Below are 25,375 nucleotides of genomic sequence, written 5' to 3'. Positions count from 1 at the left end.
ATCCATTAAAATATCCAACAGCAAACACCTCCTGCTGTGTGATACAGTCCAAGAATTCAGTTTTGTTGAATGAAATTCTACTCTTTAATTAGAATTTTTACTTAACACCACTTAGCGTGCATGCATGTCTGCTAGCATTAGCTAACAACTTAGCACTCCTACTTCTTATCCCAAAAAAAGTGAAAGAAAGAAAAAGAAAAAGTTCTGATAAACAAAGATTAATGTCGAGGCTTCAAATGAGTCTAAAAGCAATAACGTCACAGTGGTTATGTCCATCTTTTATATACAGTCTACTGTATTATGGTCACCTGTTATTGGTGAATGCCACATTCATCCTGTTTCTCCATTTCTAGGCTGGAATGCTTAACCAGTAGCATATCACAGATCATACCAATGTAGGGAAATAAATAGGTAGTTTCATGGTTACATGTTATATGTCACAGTGACTATAATGTCAAGTGCTTCTTTTTCTTTCAGCTGCTTCCTTTAGGGGGCGCCATCTCACCATATCCCCAGCACCCTTCTCTGTTACACTAACCACTGCATTCATGAATCTTATCTGTGTTCTTCCTCTTTTCCTCCTGCCTCACAGCTCCACATTGAACAACATTCAATGTTTTGTACTATATATATCTACTATCCCTCCTCTGCACATGTCTAAAGCATCCCAGGCTTGCTTCTTTGATGTTGTCTCCAAACCGCACAACTTGTGCAGTCACCTCCAGCTTAGTGTCACTAAACCACACCATATAACACAGCAGCTCTCACTATCATCTTGGAAATCTTGCTTTTCAACTTTGCTGCTATCCTTCTGTCACAAATCACCCCAGACACCTCTGCCCTTTGCACCTTCACCTTTTCACCTGTCCCTCTCATATACACACATATTCAGTCCTCTGCTGACTTGCAACTTGTCTTCGGTGCATACCTCCACCTGTGCCCTACTCTCACTCCAGATCACAGTCTCATCTGCAAACATCATAGTCCATAGAGATTTACACCTAGCCTCATTTGTTAACCTTTTCTATCACCACTGCAAACAAAAAGAAGCTCAGAGTCGCTCCCTGATATAATACTACCCCCACCTTGAACCCATCTGTCCCTCCTACCTCACATGTCATTGTTGTCCTCATGTTACATACTTCTCTGTCACTCCTTACTTCTTCATGCAGCACCTCAGTTTCTCTCTTTATCTCAATTCAGTTTTATTTATACAGCGCCAAATCACAACAACAGTTGCCCTAAGGAGCTCTCTTGACATCCGTAAGTATATTTCATCATCAACACTGTCAAAGCAAACTTTAAATCTGTGGAGCTCTTTCTCAGCATGAAGCCATACTGCTGCTCACTCATCATCACCCCTCTTCTTAACTTAGCTTCAACAACTCTTTCCCACAGCTTCATGGTATGGCTGATCAGCTTTATCCCTCTCTAGTTAGTACAGAGGGAAAGAACAGCTGTCTTAATTCTTGTTTCCTCTTCTTCCACCCTCCACCCTCTTTCAAATTTCACCTTCTGTGTAAGTAAAAGCCCATCACCTGTACTTCTTTTTCTCACTTTTTTGGGGGTTATAAATTAGAAATGAAATAAATTTCAAAAAAATATATTAAAACAAAACAAAACAACGACAATAGCGCATGCTAGCATAATTGTGACAGAACCACTGTAAAAGTTGCAGCTAGGAATTAATTAGTGAGAATTTGAAAGAGGAACTCATTATAAAGAATGGAGCATCGTTAAAGGAACGGTAACAAGTCCTACCGGGAGAGTTCTGTGGCGACGAGGCGGGGGAACAGCGAGGAGAGAAGCTGAGGTTGTGATGGATGGGGTGAGTTGGAACACAAGACATGATTTCCTCTTCAAATAAACTGCGAGAAACAGAGCACAGAAGCAAAACTTTGATTAGTGGTGGGAAAGTAGACACTGGGTTTGAAGCTGAATCCACCAAAGTTCTTCACCTTAACAGGATGACCAGGTCAGCATCACACGACAGCTTCTCCACTCCCTGATTTCCTTCAGTCCTGACGTAGTGGATCTTCTCCCTGAACAATCAAGAGGGAAACTAATTGGTTTGTAATTTGTCTCTTTAAAGACATCTCATCCCTCCCTTAGGTACAACCAGTCTTTCTGCTCCTCCTGCTGAGAGACAGCGTGATGCTTCCTACGCCTTACTTTGCAGAGGCCTGCCACCTCCAACATCTCAGCAGCAGTCATCAGTCAGGCAGAGGGACTTATGAAGCATCGTTAGAAACACCAAAACAGAGAGACCAATACAGTGTGCTGGTTATCTACTAATTTTAAGCTTTCTCTGGTTCAAAGTTATCACTGCCTCTACTTGTCTTTTAATCGTATAAAACAAACCCTAACATGATTGTGAACGACGTTGGCATCAGGTGGGTGTTTTACATGAGAAGTGGGAAAAAGCGTACCTCAGTGCATGGTTCCTAGTCAGGCTGGGCTGTCGCTCCTGTAACAAGTCAAATATGTTTGGCTGTCGAAGAAATGCCACTATCTTGTCATTGTAAGCTGGTGAGAGAAGCAGTCAGACAATAAAACGACTCATCCGTAAAAATACAAACAACGTACCGGTGATGGGCTTAAAACAACATGAAATTAAGGTGACAGGGCTTACATGGAGCACTCAGCTGCTGTGAGTCAGCATAATGCTGACTTCGTATAGCAGCTACCAAGCTGTTTCCTGGTCTGCCCATCAGAGAAGCCCCTCGACTCCTGGACACATCAGAGGCCTGAAACAAAAACAACACAAGACTGCTGTCCAAAAATAATGAAAACTTTAGTCATGGACATTTTTTATCTCCTGATTAGACTAGACAAGGGGAGAAGGGAGGATATATATCCTACACTGAACTTGAGCAGTGTGGCTAACCATGAGAAAAAAAACCTTAATTGACCTTTTTTGCTGCAGTGGTTTGTCATCCATGTTTCTGCTCCTGCACTCTTGACAGGGGTACCCACGCGGTTGTTATACTGATATATTAAGTGTACCAAAATATGTTTTTCCCAGTTTTATATGTGAAAAAGTTTCTGGTTTTTAAGTTAAATATGCACATATGTTAATTACCATTTTATTACAGTCCAAATTTAAATTTGTCACAGACAAATTGAAAATAAACTGTATTAAAGTATTTTGAGGTGAATGTGCATCCAAATCTCAATAATACTGTATCAATGAATTCTGAACCTTTGACTTCAAAGATTAAATTCCTGTTTAGGAATGTGTCACGGTCCTGAGTCTTTGACTTAGTATTTCATGTTTTTGGCTGCATTTAAAGTCTCAGTTTGTCTCAGTACTCTGCTGCGACATGCTGCTGTTCTGCCCTGATTTCCCTGAGAAACAGTGCCTTGGCCAAACACTTCAGCACTAATCCATGGATGGAGACCCCACTTAAAATTTGGTTTGATGTGGTCAGAGAAAACCAAAACAAGGAACACTAATAGTTATAAGCAGAGCATTGATACAGTGCACTACTTAATGATTTCTTATTCAAACTTTATTCCCAACAAAACAGATTGCTAGTCCTTCAGTAAAAACTAAAGGACTTTGGTATGGTAAAATATCGTGATGTCCTTAACAGACTGACTTTAAGAAGCTTTGAAGACTTAAAAGAACGTGCCGTAAAAAATGAAGACTTTAATAGGTTTTTATAAATTAGATAAGGTCAAGTCAGGTGTTCTGAAGGTCATAGCTGATAAAACAGTCCCAGGGGTTAATGACAAAACTTACATGGGGAAAAAAGATATATAAAGGAAAAACTGGAAAAGGACGTGAATTTCTTCTTATGACTGGAAACATGAGGAAAATTCACTAAACGGTGGAAAAGCCCACCCACTCTGTCATGGAGGCAGTTTGGATGGAGGAGCTTCACGGGGATTCTTCAGAACACAGTTATTAACACAAGTTATTTAAATAACCATAGCGTTGGACGTCTTTTTGTGGAATAAAATGTTTCAGTACATGCCCACTACTCCAGCAATTCTTTTTTAATTTAAAAACAGACATGAAAAATATTTAAGATAATCCCTTTGTCTTTTCAGACGCTTGTGGCGGGGCAAGGTCTGCGGTGACGCTGCAGGGAAGGCGGACGCACCTGAGCGGCATCCGCAATCACACCTCGCCAGGTTAAAAGTCTGTGTCTGTTCAATCTGGTTGTTGTTGATGTGTTCGGCAGCTGAGCTGAAAACCTGATTGTGGACTGCAACCGTGTGCAGAATGACTAAATAAAGATGCTAAAAAGCGAAAAGTGTGGTCCGTCATCTGCGCCACATGGTGCCGAACCCCAGGAGGCGACCAGGCTAGCCAGGTGAGGAGCTGGCCCAAATGGTGGATGAGCTGGCCGCCTGTGAGCCCTGTCTCACGACCATGCTCCGCCACAACTCTATCTTTTGGTTTGATACCAGACTTATTCAATGACGGCAAGTAAGTGAGCTCCCACAAGAAAATGGTGGTTAAGAGTTTTCTTCAGTTGAGGAATGGATCAACATCGTTCATAATATTCATGAGATGGAGAAGCTGACATTTACTTTAACAACAGGAAAAGGACACGTTTAGAAACTGTTGGGAATTTTGGACTGACTGTATCACCACTGAGGGCAAATTTAAAGTAAGCCAATAAACATTAGTGATATTTCCACTCCTTAAATGATAAGCTGCTCAGGTTTCTGTTAGCATTACTTTGTTAACTCTAATTCCCGTACAGTTGTACCATTTCGTATTATGTACATTTCTAGATCCTAATAAAAGTTTTAATTAAAAAAAAAATGTCTAGTCTTACTTCACTTTCTCCAACCATTTATTACATGAAACAGTAAAAGTGCAGAAGGTCCTCTCTACACTGTCTTAGCTCTAGTGACTTTAGAAGGGTGTAACCTTTACAAACTTCTCACACACCACGTGTGCAGAGTTGTTTTCAAGAAGGCAACTGCATGTGATTTAAAAGTAACTTTCTGAGTATTTCTAAACCGACAGATGCAGATGGGTTAGAGTACCTCCCCAGCGCTGTAGCTGCGTAGTCTCTGCAGGTGCTGTTTGTGGGCGAGGTGGCCAGGCAGCCGGCCATTCTGCAGAGGTATCCGAGGGTCGATGAAGGTCGTGGCTCGGCTGTTGTGATCTACAAAGAAAGACTAAGAGACAGACAAAAAAGGACTGAAGCAAACATGTTGATTGATTTGCAGGTCACAGTCCCAAAAACAGAAAACACACTCATATTCTTTTCCTGAACTCTGCTTAGTTACAGCCTAACGTGCTGCTAGCATGCCTCACTCAAATTTATCACAGACCGTTAGATGCAAAGTGTCACAACCTCCAAATACATTTCACAGTAACATTTTCATAGAAGAGCAGACGCTTGCTTGCTAAAGAACATTTTGTTAATCATTCAAAATTAGAGGTTCCAACTCTGGATGGCAGCAGTAGCAAAAAATAAATAAATAAAACTTGATAATTTGCATTAAATTCACAAAGGTAATCTGGAGAGCACTGAGCTGGTTCAGTGTAATCACATAAGGGAATGTGTGCAATGGACATGTGATCTTGTCTTATCAAATAGTTGTATCAAAGAAGAGGACCAGGTCGGCGATCACTCAATCAGCTGATGTCTTCAAAGCTATATATACTATATTGAATTTATATGGGATCATGCTGGCAGTTATATGCAGTCTGAAAACTGCAAACCAGTTTCTGTCCAAATACACAGAAATTCCCATTAGCCCTTACATACTGTTCAGACTTCATGCCTGCGGTCCAGGTCAACTTTGACCAGGACCAAGAGTTTTCTCAAATTAAGTGTCTACATCGAATTTTCAACTATTGAAATATTTAGAAAGTGTACATTTCTTATTTGGCAATAATAAATGGATCAATAATAATCATTGATTATCATAAAAACAGCCATAATGTGTTTAATATATTTACTGAAAGTGAAAAGAACACCCTAGAACTGTTGGGATTCATTATATAACCATGTAAGTATAACAGCTGTTAAATTTCATCCTCTGTGCTATATCGTAAAAAAATTCACAGAAATACCATGTGGTGGAAACAGACAGTACTTATGAAGGTCCTTCTCAGCTCCATGACATATCGCTTCACTAACATTTCAGTGCACAAGGACTTGCTGACTATCAGGCACTGACATTTGCTGAAAGGGCACTTATGTGTGCGAGTTGTCCTACCTTGCCCTGGGGGTCTGTTTTGATTTCCCAACCCCTTGGCAGCTCCAGCTGACTATCTGCAAACTTGTTGAGGAAGACCACAAGGTCCCTGTTATGTTGGTAGCGCTCAAAGTTTCTGGCATCACGGCGCACCTTCAGGATCATGTGCTTTACACAGCTGCTGCTGGTGAACATCCGGTACGCTGCCTATGGTCACAAATGATGGTCACAAAAAAGTATGAACCCATTATATTACTTAATAAATACAACAGTATTTCAACCTGAAAAATAACAGTATTATGATAAACTGCAGGAACACGTGATACAGCAAGATGTCCGTATCAGCCCAACAAAGGGCTCCTGGTTCAATAAACATATAGTATGTGCTTGTATGTATCTTTGTGTGTGTGTTTTATACTCACATAGTTGCTGTGCAACACAGTAAAAAATTCTGGGTGTGTGATGAACTTGACAGCAGGAGACTGGAGGAGATGGCTGATCTTCTGTTGATTGACAGGGGAGGCGGGGCCTGCAAACAGGCAACAGGCCAATTAGAAAGCTTATATAATGAAATTATAAGAAATTTTTACTATTTATAACCGTTTATTTATAATTGTTTCAATCCATGCCGTTTAATGTACATTTAAGTGCAACTGCTACAGAATTTTCTTTTCATCATTTAAGACAATCAGGTAACTTCAGCATCCCAACTATACAGGAGCAAATTATAAACCATGTCAATGTTCATGTAAAATATTAGTGGGTTTACAGCAATTTAACATTATATTTAATGTTAAATTGCTAGTGTGTCAGATGGAGATGGAGGACAAGCTGAATAGGTAGTATTTTCAAACTGTTGCTAACACAACATGATTTTTGACTGTGATGTCATGTGCTCTGTGCCAATGCATACAGATAGCATCACTCCACAACATTTAAAGCATTGCTTTAAACAGAACCTGAAATAACACTTTGGCAGGACCTTCAAAATTACACAACATAATCCAGCACACATTAGGACACTTTCCTTTGATCTGTACTGAAGCTTGTATGAAAAGGCGCAGGTCGTGTGAGTGTAAAGTATGAGGGGGCTCAGTGCTGTACCTGTCTGAGTGGAGTCAGGATCAGTTTCAGTACTGCTGCTCCGCTCAGTCCTCTGACTCCCTCCACTCTCTTCTGTGGCCATAGTCCTCTGTATGTTCTGGTACCTGCATAACAAACGGCAGCCAGGAATCTGAGAACCTTTCAAAAGTACATATTTCTGTCTCATGTCACATCATATTTACTACTTCATGTTTTCAGTCCCTTTTCCAGACACCAGATGTCACCCTGACTCCACATTAGTTTATCTTACTGTCTCAGCCTATACTCGACTACTGACTGCTACCTCACCTTTCTGTTCAAACTGGTGGTTTGGTTGCAATTTGTACTTTACATAGATAGTTTCAGCTACACTATATTTCCACTTCAAATTTGTACATTACTATATCTTTATTACAAATAGTTTAGACACATCTGACTAATTTAGTTACGAAACAAAGATCTGACACAGAAAAACACATTTACTTCTGTCAAAAATTTTATAAACTATGTTTATGAACGATGACATGGATAAAGACTAAAAATCCAATTGATTAAGGAATGTATTAATCTAATTGCTAAACTATATAGTACATTTCATTCAGAAGATACAAAGTCTCCTTTCTCTTCCATATTTCAATCATAATCCTTCCATGTTTTATGGAAGAAAAGCAAACATAGTTACTGGCAGGACGAAGGTCCATTATAAACTGAAACCCAGATTCACTGATCTCTATGCTAGCCCACACCAGCTGATGACTCAACTTATCCACTTCCCTCCCTTTTCTCTTCATACACTAAATGTGCATCTGCAAGCCTCTTTGCAAGCTGCCTGGACTCCAGATCCCCCATCCATGCTAACTTAATAAATAAGATGTACACTGTCATTAATGCCATTTCAGTTCCATGAGGTATTCTTACTGCTTACTGCAAAGCAGGTGGAGGTACTAGAGCAATACCACCAAATATAAATCACTGCAGTTAAGAAATTTCTCTTATTTTGACTGGTCTTGAGATGACTGCTGCAGTCTTACACTTGGAGTTTTCTCTGTGTGTTCCTATTCTGACCTTCTGTTGAGCTGCTCCATCTGATGTGTGGACCCTGAGCGAGGTATGCCGTGGTTACATTTGGTAGCTTGACTCGGCCTCTGCCAGGTTGTGGTCCGGTTGACATGGTCCACGTAGAAAACTCTGCCATGGCTGTCAATCCGAGCTTCCCAGTCTGTGGTGACAGAGGGCAGATTATTACATAAAGTTATTGGTGACAGTACAGCTCTAACGGAGTGTCCACACATGAAGCAATTCACAGTGACGTGGCGACCAGGCACCATAGAAAGCCAATGACATTCTGTGACTTCAAGCAACGACAGGCAAAATAACTGCTGGCAACACAAAGAGGGCAGATCTCGGGCTGAATTTCAACACAAGCGATTGAAGTGATTGCCAGAGAGAGCAAAGGATACTGTTGATTGACATATGATATGGTGATAAATATGTCAGAGTGTTACCTAGGCAACCAGATTGGAAATGTCTTCTAGAGACAAAAAAAACAAAGAAGTAACAGAAATCCAGCTGGCATGTTTACTTATCTTTGCAGGTTTAGTTTAATAAACTACAGTCACAGTTTAAAATTTACATTCATTCATGGATGCCAAACTTTGGCTGCTAATTGGGCTTTTAATTGTTAGTGTGACCTGCTCTTGTTTCAAAGCTCAATAATTGTACAAAGCAAATTCTTTAGAATTTGTTACACAAAGACAAATTTATTGTTGATATTTTGAGATAAACACTGGGTCAAAATGAAGGTTCCAGAATGGCATTATCAAAGCCAAGGTCATAAAACGTAATCATTAGTTAGCAACAATTACCATGTTTGTGACCATAATTGACAGCAGCTGGTACCTTCTACTCTATAACAGCTAAAAGGTGTGTTTGAGGGCCCTCGTAGAACTGACAAGTACACAGTAAAATAAAACACACCAGAAGCTCTGTGCAGTTCTGAGATTGAGTGCTGGAGATTTAAACAAGCCAGCAGTGTCCCTCAAAGAAATTTTAAGAACTGCATATTCCAAAATCATCCGAGTTAACAGGTATACAAGTTACTGGGAGGTGCAGCAACTTCGGAGAACCAAATTGTCTCACATATGATGAGGTTGGTTCAAACGGTCAGAAACAACCAGGAAACTGCCATGACACAGGAACGAAAGCTGCCTGAACAATCAGTGTCATGTAAACAAAGTTTTACATCATTATTGACGAAGATAATGCCGTCCAACAAAGAAACCTTACATCCAAATACAGCACACCGACAATTGGAATAAAACCTCCAGCTGGCCACATAGACAAAGGAAAATCATAGAAATTTTTAATCTATGATGAGATTCAAAGTATCTCAGGGTCTTGTTCCCGAGTGACTGGAGAAGGGAGCGGGAGATCGACAGACGGATTGGTGCTGCGGCTGCAGTGATGCGGACGCTGCACCGGTCTGTTGTGGTGAAGAGACAGCTGAGTGTAAAAGCGAAGCTCTCAATTTACTGGTCAATCTACATCCCTACCCTCACCTATGGTCACGAGCTGTGAGTAATGAGTGAAAGAACGAGATTGCAGATTCGGCAGAAATGAGCTTCCTCCAAAGGGTGGCTCGCAGCTCCCTTGTGAGAAGTTCAGCCATACAGGAGGGGCTCAGAGTAGAGCCGCCTCTCCATTACATCGAATGGAGCCAGTTGAGGTGGTTCGGGCATCTGACAAGGATGCCTCCTGGGTGCGTGTTCCGGGCATGTCTCACCAGGAGGAGGCCCCTGGGCAGACCCAGGACACGCTGGAGAGATTATATCTCTCGGCTGGCCTGGGAACACCTTGGTGTTTGACCCGACACGCTGGAGGAGGTGGCTAGGGAAAGGGAGGTCCGGGCTTCTCTCCTTAGGCTGCTGCCCCCGCAACCCGGCCCCATATAAGCGGAAGAAGATGGATGGATGGATGGATGAGGCAAATGTTGAGTCGTTTATCCATAGTTGCCAGAGGTTTGTTTGGAGGAGGAAAGGTAAGGCTTTCAATCCCAAGAAAACTACCTGCTGGTACCATAAATATAAAATAATCAAACAAAAGAACCATTCAAAGTAATAAGTCAAACCCTGTTACTGCCTTGACAGTCATGCCCAAGATGAGTAAGGTGTGATGGTGTGAGGTCCTTTCTGACATGACGAATGACAGATGATGAGATGGCAAATTTCTTCAGTTTGTTAAATATAAATATTAAATGCTATTTCCCCATAGTTCTTACTAAATCGAAAGCATACTTTATTAAGCACTCAGTAGCACTTTTAGGACTACAAGAAACTACTACTTGGACTACGCGACTTCTAGTCCATATTACTTGAAAGATGATTCCATTAAAACTGAACACATGTAGAGAAGATGTTCAGTTCTGAGTGAGGCTCAGCAGTAAACACCAGCTATTCGAATCAACCTGTCAATCAAAGCCGCCAGAAAGTCTTAACAACATTCAAATGAATGAGAAAAAAACACAGCTTTTAGGAAGAGGAACACTCGAAATATAGATTTTCATATTTTGTAAGAACCATGTTTATTTTTCCTTTAAAAGTGGGCATTTTAACATGGAGGTTTATGTGGACTCACTTGCCTTTGAAGCCAACATTAAGTGGCAATTACAGGAACTGCATCTTTGGGCAGTTCTAGGTTTGCTTCATTTTTCTGGCCTGGAGGTTGCTGCTTGTTGTTAAATGTAGCTATAGACAGCAGTATCAGAGTCTTGTAGTGCCACATCCGGGATTCGTTTAGCCCTTTAATAGCGATAATGTGAACGTGTCGGACTAGTACCACTGCAGCTTTCCTCAGCTCTGTCTAACTGCTTTGGGAGTAGGAGGAAGATGAAGACTGCTCCCAAAGGACAAAAAACCCCCGTGTTGTTTTTCATGACTGCTCTGCCTGATCACGAGCACAAACACTCTTGAGCAGCCTTTATTAGCTGTCCTGACTGTGTTTAGGGAGTTAGTATCTCTAATCTAGTTTAACAGTCCTGTTCTATTCTGGGCTCTAGGTGGTCTGGATCAGATTTTAGTGATCTAATAAGGTCACTCACCTGTTCTCTTCAAAAGAAAAGATGTATTATAAACATAGTACTTGACTATATGTGTTGTAAGACCACTACATCCAGCCTGTCTGCAGAAAGCTTCTTGACTCTACATACTAAACATCAAGAAGGAATTACTTTTGAGACTAGAGTGCGGCTTATGAATTACAAAATAAAATACTTTTAACTCACTGTCATGTCTGATTTTCAAAGATAAAAGATTCTGTGAGCTCTGTGCACAGATGAGCAGGACTTTATGACAACTGATTAGAAGTCGACTGTGGTCCAAAACCAACATATGAAAGGAAAAGAGTCTACAGCACTGGACGTTTCTATGTGTCTGGGAAGAACAGTGTTACTGATATAATACTGAATGAAAAAAACAAAAAAAAAAACAACAACCAGTGGCGCAAATTGCAAATTTGGCATTATTATAGTCCTCAGGAAAACCAAAACATCCTTATTACTAATTACTCCTCACATCTTTATGTAGACTTTCAGTTCACTCCTTATTTACATACTGCTTTTCTCTGGTTTTAGGGATATTTATCAGACCAAGCAGAATGGATGGATGAATGAAACAAAAAAGTTTTGTGATGCTGCAAGCACAAAAACATTACAAGTGGAAAAAACTCAGCAGCAGTTTCTCTTTTACAAATACAGTACTTTTACAGTACTGTGTGAGAAAAATGGGTTAATAATAATGGATTGCATTTATATAGTGCTTTTCTAGGGACCCAAAGCGCTTTACAATTCCACTAGTCATTCACACAGTGGTGGAGGCAAGCTACAGTTGTAGCCACAGCTGCCCTGGGGCAGACTGACAGAAACGAGGCTGCCATATCGCGCCATCGGCCCCTCTGGCCAACACCAGTAGGCGGTAGGGTAAAGTGTCTTGCCCAAGGACACAACAACCAGGACAGAGAGAGCAGGGGGATCGAACCAGCAACCTTCCAGTTACAGATGAGCTTCCCAATCCCCTGAGCCACGGGTTAACAAAGTGCATGCAGGGGAAACAGTGATTGGGGACTCTCAGTGATGATGTAATGGCTCGGTTGAGTTTAGGCTTTCTGACAGCCTATCAGTATAAGACCAGTGAGCCATCCAACAATAATACTCAGAGTAAATCTCCAACCATGTACCATGAAGCAGAGAGCAGTATGAAGCTGTACGTTCAAAGCTCGATGAGTACGTAAGGAGAGACGAGACAATGATAAGAAACACAGAGGAGAAGGAATGTATTTGGAAAGCAAATAAATGTGGCGGCATGCACACACAGCACAAACACTCAGAGTGTTAGCATGAGACTCCAGAGTAAGACTGGGAGCTGTTGGTTCTTACTTGGAGGTAAGGCTTGGTCAGTGGCAGCAGGAAAATGGTTTAGGTCATGGCTGGGTCGCAGGACTGGAAGATAGCCAACAGGAGGGGAGAAGCCTGAGCCTACAGGACATTAGAGAAACAGCACGGGGTGAATTACCATAGTGCCAAGGATATTCTGTACCAACTATAAGACTAGGAATAAACTGGACTTTGCACACATAGATGTGGAATCCCCATGCGTTGTTAGTTAGATATGTGAACACTGAGGCTGTAGACAGACATGCCCAATGTTTCATATAGCAGAGGTCATAGAGTTAATGACACGTAATGTTAGCATATATTTGGCTAATGTTACTGTAACTGTTTATCAAATCAATAAGGTTAAAGAAAAATCAGTGAGAGCTGAAATACCAATGTGTCAATTTACCAATGAAAGGTTAAAAAAGAATATTTATTCTCAACAATTTTAATAACAAATTAATTTTGTTTTCGAATCAGAACATTTCCTGTTGTTAAATTTGAGAACCTGATACTTGTCTTTATCTTGCAAGTTTTACATTAGCTTAATATACAGTTGGGGTCATAAAGGTGCTTATACCGATGAGCATGAATGTCATGCTAATTTTGGGTTTTAATAATAGGAAGGTGGAATGATTGTACAGCATAGGTCTTTAGCAACGCAAGAATTGGGTGTAAATAAATCTGTAAAAGTTGCATCTCAAAACAAGCTCCTGGCATAACTCTCACTGGATATTTGACCATTCGTCTTGGCAGAATTGGTACTGTTTATTTAAATTGGTTTCTTGGCTGGCATGAACTGAGCACAAATTTTCAAATGTTATGAGTATTGGTCAGTAAATGCTGTCAAATAAATCCATTTGCTGGCAAAGAGAGACTACCAACTGTAGTCTGTCACTAAGGAGATCTAGGAGGTCTAGTTAAAAGACATTTTAGAACCTTCAGCCACACTTATTAAAAGATTTGAGTGTGTCTACATATTTGAGCCTTTGTGTTAACCATTGGCCTTGTGTGGACTGAAGAAAATCCTAAATAAATGTAAACTTTCATACCCAATTTTTCTTTTTTAAAGTTATTAAAGGTGTATGCTGTACAGTCATTACACCCTAGAAAAAGTTCCAAGACATCAGTGTCCCAAATTACCATTCATGTTGCGTTTATGCCAACTTCTGAGATTATAATCTAAATAATTTTTATTTATAATGAAATTGGTAGACAAGAGTATCTAAAAAATGAAAATATTTCTTGGAACATTTTTCATGCCCTGCAGACACATAAACAAATCATGCCCATCTGCCAACCACATTCCTTTAATCTCTTTTTGAACTACTCTACCACCAGCACCAATAACAAGAGCTAGAAGTTAGTCTTTCTGCTAATTGCCCCAACAACAATAAACGCTGTCTCCGTTTGCATGTATATACAGTTACTGTTACTTGCAGACTATTTTGAAATAGTCTCTAACAGCTTTTCCATCAGCTAGTAAAATGGTAAAATGGTGACTGAGTATGTGGTCCGGATGAAGGAAAATGTGTGTTAATGCAAAGTGCAAACAGACATAGCATGCTTTGAGATGGGATTGTGATAGGATTAGCTGGAGTCAGCCTGAGTGAAATGTAATCCATAAAATGATATCACATTAATGAGGAAGCTTTCCTTCCACTAAAAAAGAAACATTTATCACCTAGGCAGAAGCACTGATGCAGCAGGCATCAAATGTCTTTAACATGAGTACACACAGGCTGTACATACATTGCAAAAGACAGAAACATCACTGTTGTGGTAGGACTGTGATGAAGGCCATAATATGTAGAACTGCATCACTGTGATTAAAAAACATTTAAAAGAACTAGTAAAGTTAAAAAAAAAGAAAATATTGTTAATATTTATATATGCTCACCAGCCAAAGTAACAACATTGCATGATAATAAGTATGTAGTACTGATTATGTTATTGGAAATTAGAAGCATTTTTGTTACAAATGGAATACCAAACTAGCAGAGCTGGGCGATATATCGAGTTTTTTAAAAATATCGATATATTTTTATACGAGATACAAGATGTGACAATATCCTTTATATCGATACAGTCTATGTTACGTTATAATTATAGTTGCGGAGCCGCAAGTTTGCCTCTCTTTCGTCCACTTTTGTCTTTACGCAACGTTACTTGACCTCGCCTCTCCTTCACTGAACACAACTCCCCCTCCTCCCCCATCGCTTCACCTGCAGGCAACGACAAGATGGACACGGCAAATCTCCGTTAATGAGTTACTGCGCATCGCCCCGTGCGTGGGGCTGGACGGCGTCAACGTGTTAACGAGCTAACCACGCTAACGAGCTAGCCACGCTAACGCCATGCACGGCCTGAAATCCTTTCATTTTCTCAAAAGTTGACTGCGCGCCTTTTGTATGAATTCTGGTTGTGCTTGATGACTGCGAACCGATTTTATGTGATACACAGCGCTCAGCAATCTGTCAAAAACTGTTTTAGTTTGACTTTGGTAAGCTACGGAGCTGCACCGCTTGATGGATTGTCGGAGCATTACGGCTACCGAGGAGCCTCGCGGAGTAATACGTACTGTGCTTCAACGTAATATTACCGTATTGTGTGTGTATAAGGACCATAAATGGCACCTGTTCAGAGACATGGTTACGAAGCGGATTTCAAACTCCAGGCCGTCAGTCACGCAGTAGAAGTTGGGAACAGAGCAGCTGTGAAATCTGTCAATGTTATTATGCTCAGCGTCTTTTAGTTTACATTTTGACTGCACAATTGTGAGCTCTTTGTTATGCACAAAACAACATAGTTTTATTTTATTTGCATGTTAATCTGTTATTAGACTCAATTGGCTTCTCTCAAAATGTAAAAGAACCCACCCACCACTTTAATCACACTCTAGATCTTGTTTTAACATATGGCATAGAAACTGAACATTTAACAGTGTTTCCTGAAAACCCTCTGCTGTCTGATCGTTTCCTGATAACATTTACATTTACAATAATTGATTACACGGCAGTGGAGAGTAGACTTTATCAAAGTAGATGTCTTTCTGAAAGTGCTGTAACTAAGTTTAAGAATATAATCCACCCACTGTTATCATCTTCAATGCCCTGTACCAACATAGAGCAGAGCAGCTATCTGAACGCTACTCCAACAGAGGTCGATTATCTTGTTAATAATGTTACCTCCTCACTACGTACGACTCTGGATACTGTAGCTCCTGTGAAAACTAAGGTCTCAAACCAGAAGTACCTGACTCCGTGGTATAATTCTCAAACACGTAGCCTAAAGCAGATAACTCGTAAGCTAGAGAGGAAATGGCGTGTCACAAATTTAGAGGATCATCATTTAGCCTGGAGAAATAGTTTGCTGCTTTATAAGAAAGCCCTCCGCAAAGCCAGAACATCTTACTATTCGTCACTGATTGAAGAAAATAAGAACAACCCCAGGTTTCTCTTCAGCACTGTAGCCAGGCTGACAAAAAGTCAGAGCTCTACTGAGCCAACAATCCCTTTAACGTTAACTAGTAATGACTTCATGAACTTCTTCACTAATAAAATTCTTATCATTAGAGAAAAAATTACCAATAATCATCCCACAGATGTAATATTATCCACAGCTACTTTTAGTACCATTGATGTTAAGTTAGACTCTTTTTCTCCAATTGATCTTTCTGAGTTAACTTCAATAATTATTTCCTCCAAACCATCAACGTGTCTTTTAGACCCCATTCCTACAAAACTGCTCAAAGAAGTCCTGCCATTAATTAATTCTTCAATCTTAAATATGATCAACCTATCTCTAATAATCGGCTATGTACCACAGGCCTTCAAGGTGGCTGTAGTTAAACCCTTACTTAAAAAGCCATCGCTAGACCCAGCTGTCTTAGCTAATTATAGGCCAATCTCCAACCTTCCTTTCATATCAAAAATCCTTGAAAGAGTAGTTGTCAAACAGCTAACAGATCATCTGCAGAAGAATGGCTTATTTGAAGAGTTTCAGTCAGGTTTCAGAGCTCATCACAGCACAGAAACAACTTTAGTGAAGGTTACAAATGATCTTCTTATGGCCTCTGACAGTGGACTCATCTCTGTGCTTGTCCTGCTAGACCTCAGTGCTGCGTTCGATATTGTTGACCATAATATCCTATTAGAGCGATTAGAACATGCTGTAGGTATTACAGGTACTGCACTGCAGTGGTTTGTATCATATCTATCTAATAGACTCCAATTTGTTCATATAAATGGAGAGTCCTCTTCACACACTAAGGTCAATTATGGTGTTCCACAGGGTTCAGTGCTAGGACCAATTCTATTTACATTATACATGCTTCCCTTAGGCAGCATCATTAGAAGACATAGCATAAATTTTCACTGCTATGCAGATGACACGCAGCTCTATCTATCCATGAAGCCAGGTATCACAGACCAATTAGTTAAACTGCAGGAATGTCTTAAAGACATAAAGACCTGGATGGCCGTTAACTTTCTGCTTCTTAATTCAGATAAAACTGAGGTTATTGTACTCAGCCCTGAAAATCTTAGAAATATGGTATCTAAGCAGATTCTTACTCTGGATGGCATTACCTTGGCCTCCAGTAATGCTGTGAGGAACCTTGGAGTCATTTTTGACCAGGACATGTCCTTCAATGCACATATTAAACAAATATGTAAGACTGCTTTCTTCCATTTGCGCAACATCTCTAAAATTAGAAATATCCTGTCTCAGAGTGACGCTGAAAAACTAGTTCATGCATTTATTACTTCCAGGCTGGACTACTGTAATTCTTTATTATCAGGATGTCCTAAAAACTCCCTGAAAAGCCTTCAGCTGATCCAAAATGCTGCAGCAAGAGTCCTGACAGGGACTAGAAAGAGAGAGCAGATTTCTCCTGTTTTGGCTTCCCTTCATTGGCTTCCTGTTAAATCCAGAATTGAATTCAAAATCCTGCTCCTCACATACAAGGTCTTAAATAATCAGACCCCATCTTATCTTAATGACCTTGTAGTACCATATCACCCTATTAGAGCACTTCGCTCTTGCACTGCAGGCTTACTTGTTGTTCCTAGAGTATTTAAAAGTAGAATGGGAGGCAGAGCCTTCAGTTTTCAGGCCCCTCTTCTGTGGAACCAGCTTCCAGTTTGGATTCGGGAGACAGACACTATCTCTACTTTCAAGATTAGGCTTAAAACTTTCCTTTTTGCTAAAGCATATAGTTAGGGCTGTACCAGGTGACCCTGAATCCTCCCTTAGTTATGCTGCAATAGACGTAGGCTGCCGGGGATTCCCATGATGCATTGAGTTTTTCCTTTCCAGTCACCTTTCTCACTCACTATGTGTTAATAGACCTCTCTGCATCGAATCATATCTGTTATTAACCTCTGTCTCTCTTCCACAGCATGTCTTTATCCTGTTTTCCTTCTCTCACCCCAACCGGTCGCAGCAGATGGCCCCGCCCCTCCCTGAGCCTGGTTCTGCCGGAGGTTTCTTCCTGTTAAAAGGGAGTTTTTCCTTCCCACTGTCGCCAAAGTGCTTGCTCATAGGGGGTCATATGATTGTTGGGTTTTTCTCTGTATTTATTATTGTGCGATCTATTGTACAATATAAAGCGCCTTGAGGCGACATTTGTTGTGATTTGGCGCTATATAAATAAAATTGAATTGAATTGAATATTTATAGAGCATCATTATTTAATAAATGCTCATAATTTATTTTTGAGTAGTTTTTTTTCATGTACATCTATGCTGTATGTTAATAAAAGTGCCTGTGTGACATCTGGGACACAGCTTTGACTAAGAACTCTCTTTTTGTTCTTACTTTATGGCTTTAAAAAAATATCGAGATATATATCTTATATCGCCATCCAGCTAAAAAATATCGAGATATGAATTTTGGGTCATATCGCCCAGCTCTACAAACTAGGTACCATCGAGCCATAATTCTCAACCCGCCATCCCAATCCTGTTCATACCATTTCATAGCCCTAACACCATAACTGCACGGCGTCAACGCGTTAGCGCGGTTAGCTCGTCCAGCCCCACGCAGAGGGAGATCTGCGGTAACTCGTTAAGTGAGATTTGCTGCGTTAATGCAGTTATAGCGTCAACGTCACTTTAACGAGATTAACGCTGACAGCACTAATATATATACATAAAAAAAGAGAGGTGAGATGATTTAAGGCTTAAGTCCTTGGGCTTTAGGGTGGAGATGGCCAATGTCTATCATTACCTCTTGTAAAATATAGTTGGAAGGCAAAGCTGGACCAATCACCTTTGCCATAAAGGTTCTCATAGGCTGAGATTATAGAAAGCTCCAGTTATAGGCTATAAGGTTTCTATAGTGGAAAAGCAGATTTTAATAGTGAAGCTAGTCTAAAGTTCCAAAAGCACACGAGTTAAAGTAACCCAGAACAATCCGAAACAACATTCTGGCACCTTCAATTAATGAGTAATCAAATCGAGCAGTTCAATAAAGACAGAGGTCTGGCATTTCTTCCTGCTGATGTTCATGCTGGTAGACGCCAGCAAAGTTTTAATCATGGAAATTCACCACAGAGGTGAGTAGCATTACAGAAGTGAGTGAGCACATATGAAGTAATGTTTATAATTGCTTCAAAAATCTCAACAAATACCACAAAACACAAACTTTTTGTGCAGTTTGGAACACAATATGCTTGGGAGTTAAAGGTACAGAGGCTGTATATCCCAGAAGTTAAAGTGTGCCAAGGATAGGGGCTCAAATTGTGGTCATAAATATTTTGTACTTGTAAATCAGGATTTGTATGTGTAAAAAGAATTTGTGTGTGCGTAAAAAAGATTTGTGTGTGGACTTAGCCAAAAAATATGTGTGAAACTCTGCACTCAAGCTTCAAGTTACAAGTACAAATTTTGACCCTATTTTTCTTCCTTTCATCTGATTGGTCAATGTCATGTCAATCACAAATTTAAGTATCCAATCAGAGAACAGATGGGTTTGGCTGTCGGAGGGGTGCTTTTTTTGAACTGCAGGTCCTTGAAGGGTAATACGGTTTGAAGCTGGAGGATCTCTATATAAATATCAGATAGAAGCTAGGTCCCCTAACTTTAAGTAGCTGTTGAAAGGATAAAATTGTGGTATGTCAGTGGTTAGAAATACCATTATTACTTTAGGATTAGTTTAACACCAAGTCAGGGCTGACCCGGGACCATTGCTGTGAGTCACAGTGCGCAGCATAAAGGTACTTTCACATCGGACGCAACATGTGCTGCTAATGCTAACTGCTAACTAAAAACCAAGGATCCAGAATTTGTTGCGCTGGCTGCTGAGCTCTGTGGCTTTTTGCGGCAGCTCTACCTGTACTAGATGCACCTGCTCCTTGTCGTTTCTATCTCTGACTTTATGTCCTCTACAAGAGTTTCTGTTTTTTTTATCTTCAAATGTTCAATAAAACCATGTATCGCTAATTCAGAACGAAGAAGGCTTTGTAACTATCCCCACTAGTGAAGACTGTGTCATTTCCACAACACTCTACAAATCCACAAAGACCAGTAAACCTAAGAGCAGCAGCAGCACAGTTCAGCTTATCCCCATATGTAAGGAAAATAAACTTGCTGGAGCTTACAATGCAGGGTTTTTTTGTCTTATTTCAAAGTTGTTGTTTTTCCCCCATTCTGTACTGCTACACTGGATATTAGTGTTCCCCCCACCTGCCACATTCCATTTTAACCCCTGTATAGGCTTGCAGTGTTCCTCTCCATCACATCCAGTTTCAAAATATCAACATGGCCTTACAATAACATGGCATCACAAACTACCAGGGGATACTACAGTGGCTACTTCAATCTTTTATATGGTCCTATGGTTCAATGACCCAACAATCCATGATGGGGAGCTTGCAGGTAAAACTACCATTGGCCATGCATGGGCTAAACCACAGAGGATTCCCTCGCAGGAATCCAAAAGGGTAAAACTGCTGTGGGAGCCACATGGGATAGCTTACAAGGGGTCCACGTGGTTTTTGAAGCTGCACTGCCTCCAACTGGGGCCAAAACGGGATGCCCGTGGGTTTGCTTTGCCCACACAGCCCCACAGTTCACCCACAGATAGCTGCTGTGTATGCGCAGGGGCATGTTTGTTGTGGATGTGGTTATTCTAAAAGTGTGATAGAAAGTAAGAGCCTGTGAATGACACATGGTTCATTTACTCACCTGCCTGTCCTTTTCCAAAGAGTTACCAAGGACAACTGTCCAGATGGTTCGGGGTAACAAACCATCTGTTATAACAGGTAAGCAGTCCAACATCCACAAGGCCAACGCAAACTCCACAACTTGGTCCAAGAATAAATGGCAAATGCACTTATGTTTAAATATTGCTTGTCTGCTCAAATTAAGCACTCAAATCACAAATACCACATGCCTCATTCATCCAGTCACACACTCACACACATTCATACCAATGAATGCTCTATCCTAAGCTGCCCGAGGACATTTTGGCATGCAGACCGAAGGAGCTAGGGATCAAACCTTATGATTAGCTAGTTACACTCACTCTAATAGAGGCAACCGAGGAAACTCCACTCTCGTCACAGCACTACTCATTCACTTTCTTGTTTATTTGGTCTTCTGCTAAGTTTCCGTCATGCTAGCAGAGGCTGAACACCCCCACACAAATCTTTCCATTTATGTTTTTGTAGATCACTCACACACGCCCGACACAGCACCCACAGTTCAAAGAAATTATTTGGATTTGTGTTCAGTATCAGATCTGGATGGAGAAACTCATGGTTTCATCAAGCTCTCAAAATTGAATAAATAACCAATTACTGGCCCAAACACGCTTAAAGGTTTCCCATAATCACACAACCAAATTTAATATCAGAGAAGTGATAAAAGCAGATTCAAGCCGAGAGCATTAAAATCCAAAATGGGGGAGAAAAAAAACAATTTTTGTGTGCAAGAATATAATCGTGACAGCAGAAAGAAGAAAACTATACAGCTACCAAACCCTGCAGAGGGTTTGAAAACATTCTACATTTTAGTAAAAGGAAGTCTTACAGGGTTCTGCAAAACTGTGTGTGTATCCACCTTTCACTGTCTATAGGCAACTTCATGAAAAAAATACAATTATACAAAAATTACAAACATAGTAAAAAAAATCCAGTCAAACAAGGTCAGTCAGTTTATACTTAAATATATAAGTTTACCAGCTTATACTTAAATAATTTGTCAATTCAGCTGTTTTTTTAAAGAATTTTCTTTTCATCCGAGAAAGTAAAGTGAGGGCCATTAACAAGCAGAACCTGAATCTTCCAGAAGGTAAAGAGGAACATTCTGTGAAAACCTGGTAGGTAAAAGTTACATTAAATTGGCTAAAACGAATATTGAACAGGAACGTGTATTCATTTGGGCTTCACTTGAACACTGAGGCACCCCTCCAATAAAACAACTCCCCCCAATGAGAGCCATGACCCCCAGAAGAACAATGCTTCATGGACATGACACCGCTAACTCTAAGCTGCTGAGCTGATTGAACCTCTGCACACAAGCCTGAGCAAGCACAATCCACAGAGACCCATCTCAACACTCACAGATCTCAAATGATTCTCTCCATCATTCCACACACTCAACAGGACATCCCCTGGAGTTCCACTTCCCCATATGTCAGAGCTGTTTTGGAGCCCTGGGAGGGACTCACATACCAGTGTTGGAACAGCTAAAAGTCATCGTGCTGATTAAAGAAGGAGAAGAAAAAAACATCTAGTTGAGTGTCTCGGAAATTAATCATTGTGGGTTCAATTTCATTCTAGAAATGGCCAAAAAACAAAAAAGAAAGTTAATTTGCCCCTAATGCCCTCAGGCCAACATAGTAGGCTATGGGGGAAAAGCTTCACTTTATATATGGTAGGTAAGGTAACTTCCTGCAAAGCTGAATATGTTGCTTGCTTAGTGTTCTAGTCTAATTTGAAAGCTGGCAGTGATAGAATTATTCTGAGACAATCTCACCGATGCTGTTCTGATCACTGGGCCCCGCCACAGCTGGATCCCCCTGCTCTCCGCTCCTGGTCTCCTTCCATCTCCCCGTCCTCCTCTCTGCCCCGCCTTGCTCCTGTCTGTCAGGGCCATGATTGCCCTCAGGTACTGACTCAAAGGCGCTCTCCTCATCTTCCTCTTCTTGGGAGGAGAACACGGTGCTGCTGGAGAGCCGGTTACTCTCCACTGAAGACAGGCGGGTGTGGCTGCAAAAGCGCCCCCTCCCCTCATAGCCTGAGTTGCTGTAGCATGATGTGCTGTAACAGGAGGTGCTGTAGCACGAGGTGCTATAGCAGGAGGTGTCACAAAACTCGCACTCGCTTTCACCTGGAGCTCTGTGGGCGCTGCCGCCAGCCCTCCTTCCTCCTCCATTGCTGGAATCCCCCTCCTCGCTTTCTGGACAGGAGGGAGAGATCCTCCTGACTGCTGGGTGGCCTCCTCCAAACCCTTCACCTTCCAGAAGTTGATTCAGCTCAGAGAGGCGCTCAATGGAGAGGCTGCGGGGCAGGGAGCGCCGACAGCAGGGGCCCGGACACCCCAGAACCTGCAGGAGTTTAAAGACACATTACATATTAGTGTTCAGCAGAGGTGAATCAGAGTGAATGAGTGGGTTAGCCCTTCAGTATGTTAAAGTGCAGAATGAGAACAGGATTTATGTTGCCACAGCTTTCTAAAATAGATCTACTCATGCATCGTGTGAGCAATCCCAGCACATCAGCTGATCTCAATGCCAACAGGCAATTCACTGTCTCATAAACGGCACACTATTCAAATTCAGTTTGAACAATTCAATTCAATTTTATTTATACAGCGCCAAATCACAACAACAGTCGCCTCAAGGCGCTTTATATTTTAAGATAGACCCTACAATAATACATACAGAGAAAAACCTAACAATCACATGACCCCCTATGAGCAAGCACTTTGGCAACAGTGGAAAGGAAAAACTCCCTTTTAACAGGAAGAAACCTCCGGCAGAACCAGAAGAGAGACGTCCTATCAAAACAAAATGACCGCAGATGGAAATATTAATCTTCTTTTGACAAAACTAAAATTATACAGACATTTTTTTGAGTCATTGTAATTGTTTTAAGAAAATTACAGCTGTTGATAAAAACAGTACATGAACAATCTGACTATTAATTAAGCAGTTCTAGACATCTACATCAAAAACAATATAATTATCACATTGTTAAACAGTTTTATTTTTAATTTTTTAAACTTTCCTATATTCTTTGTTGATTACACGTAATGTAAAATAATTCAAGAATTTTTTTATTTTAATTTGGATTATTTTGGTTTATAGCTAACACACCTCGAAAACTAAACTAAACAGACAGTATGAGCACAGAAGATGAAGAAAAGCTAGCTTACATGCTATATATGCTAAACAGGTATATTGCCAAAACTTCTTGGGTGAACTGCAGCATCAGAAGCTCTATTGCATACACCACATAGTAAGAATGACTCCACAACATCTTCTGTTTGTTAGCTAGTGTCTATTCTAACCAGCCCATTACTGGCCCTACCTGAGAGGGTGACTGTGATGTATCCTCTTCTTCATCATCCTCCTGCCCCTCCTGCTCTTTGGAGGTTTTAAGTGTTGGTGATGTGGCATTTGTCTCCAGAGTGCTGTCTGTATTCTCTCCTTCCCCGCTTTGCTCTTCCTCCTGGCTTGGTGGTCTGTGCTGGGCTGAGGGTAGGCTGTGAAGGAGGTGGTGAATCCGGATGTAGTGGGATCGTGGCGTCTCAGGCTCGCCACAGGCCGAGGCAATCACCGTCTCCAGCTCTGACACCGGGAGGGAGCAGGGGCGGGTTTTACGGCGTGAATGAGCATTGGAGTTGTAGTTCGACAAGAGAGACTGGCAGGAGCAGGGGGCACAGCTTCTTTCCCCTCCCTCGCCAGCCTCCTGTGGGGCCTCTTCAGCTGGGTCTACAGGAGCCTCCTGGGATGCAGTGTTTTCCTCGGGGGGAGCCTCCACAGCAGTGGCCTCATCGTGAGTCATTTCTGCTACGGCACAGTCAGAGTGTGGCTCTGACTGTGCTTCATCCACAGCTTCTTTTCCTTCTGCTGTAACCTCCTCCTCAGCTTGTGCTGCAGTCCCCTCTCCCTGCTCCACCTCTCCTTTCTCCTGCTGCCCCTCCACTCCTCCCTCCTGCTGCTGCTCAGCAGATTCTCCCTCCGCCTGCTCCACCTGAGGCTCAGGAGCCAAGGGTTCTTCTCTCACTGTGGTCTCCTCTTCCACACTTCCTTGCTCCTCCTGTGATGTTGCCTCAGCCTGCTCCTTCTCAGCAGGCTGTACCTCTTTGGGTGCGGAGGCTGCATCAGGTAAGGTCTCAGGGTCAGGAGGAGCATCCAAGGGAAGATCGGGCATGTCGGGGCCCACACTCAGTGTGTCATCATCGGGAGCATCAGCAGCATGGTTGACATCTGCTGCGTGTCCACCCTCAGGACAGGCCGCCTCTATGACTAAGGAAACCTCCTCATCATCTAAGAACGAAAGAAAGGTACACGCTTTCATCATTGTTTCATAAGTTTCGTTTTCAAGTTGCTGCCTTCAAACTGGGCTTTGTCTTCAGTTCCGGTGTGCAGTGACTTAAGTGAAATCACTAATTTTTCAGAGAAATATTAGATGTGTGGCCTCTGATACAGAGCAAAGATTTACCTGCTAATTAGAGACTGAAC

The 25,375-nt window shown here is 41.3% G+C and overlaps 1 protein-coding gene across 10 annotated transcripts in view; it reads right to left on the bottom strand.

Moving 5' to 3' along the window:
- hecw1a (HECT, C2 and WW domain containing E3 ubiquitin protein ligase 1a) overlaps positions 1–25,375 on the bottom strand; it is a 102,347-nt gene that overhangs the window by 11,567 nt on the left and 65,405 nt on the right. For 8 of the 10 annotated variants that reach the window (XM_005460461.4, XM_005460460.4, XM_025910368.1 and 5 more), the window contains 12 exons: positions 24,219–25,180; positions 22,663–23,233; positions 12,683–12,781; positions 8,320–8,473; positions 7,276–7,379; positions 6,594–6,700; positions 6,193–6,378; positions 5,008–5,142; positions 2,633–2,747; positions 2,430–2,526; positions 1,959–2,042; positions 1,762–1,868 (listed from right to left, as the gene is read on the bottom strand). In XM_005460461.4, coding sequence (XP_005460518.1) covers positions 1,762–1,868; positions 1,959–2,042; positions 2,430–2,526; positions 2,633–2,747; positions 5,008–5,142; positions 6,193–6,378; positions 6,594–6,700; positions 7,276–7,379; positions 8,320–8,473; positions 12,683–12,781; positions 22,663–23,233; positions 24,219–25,180 — 2,721 coding nt within the window. The remainder of the gene's footprint in view (positions 1–1,761; positions 1,869–1,958; positions 2,043–2,429; positions 2,527–2,632; positions 2,748–5,007; positions 5,143–6,192; positions 6,379–6,593; positions 6,701–7,275; positions 7,380–8,319; positions 8,474–12,682; positions 12,782–22,662; positions 23,234–24,218; positions 25,181–25,375) is intronic. The other 2 variants (XM_005460465.4, XM_013264403.3) reach the window with 1 other exon arrangement.

This window comes from Oreochromis niloticus, linkage group LG9, assembly GCF_001858045.2.
Source record: "Oreochromis niloticus isolate F11D_XX linkage group LG9, O_niloticus_UMD_NMBU, whole genome shotgun sequence".
NCBI lineage: Eukaryota > Metazoa > Chordata > Actinopteri > Cichliformes > Cichlidae > Oreochromis > Oreochromis niloticus.
Note: the sequence above shows the minus strand (reverse complement) of the source record. Positions and strands in the feature narration are given on the sequence as shown.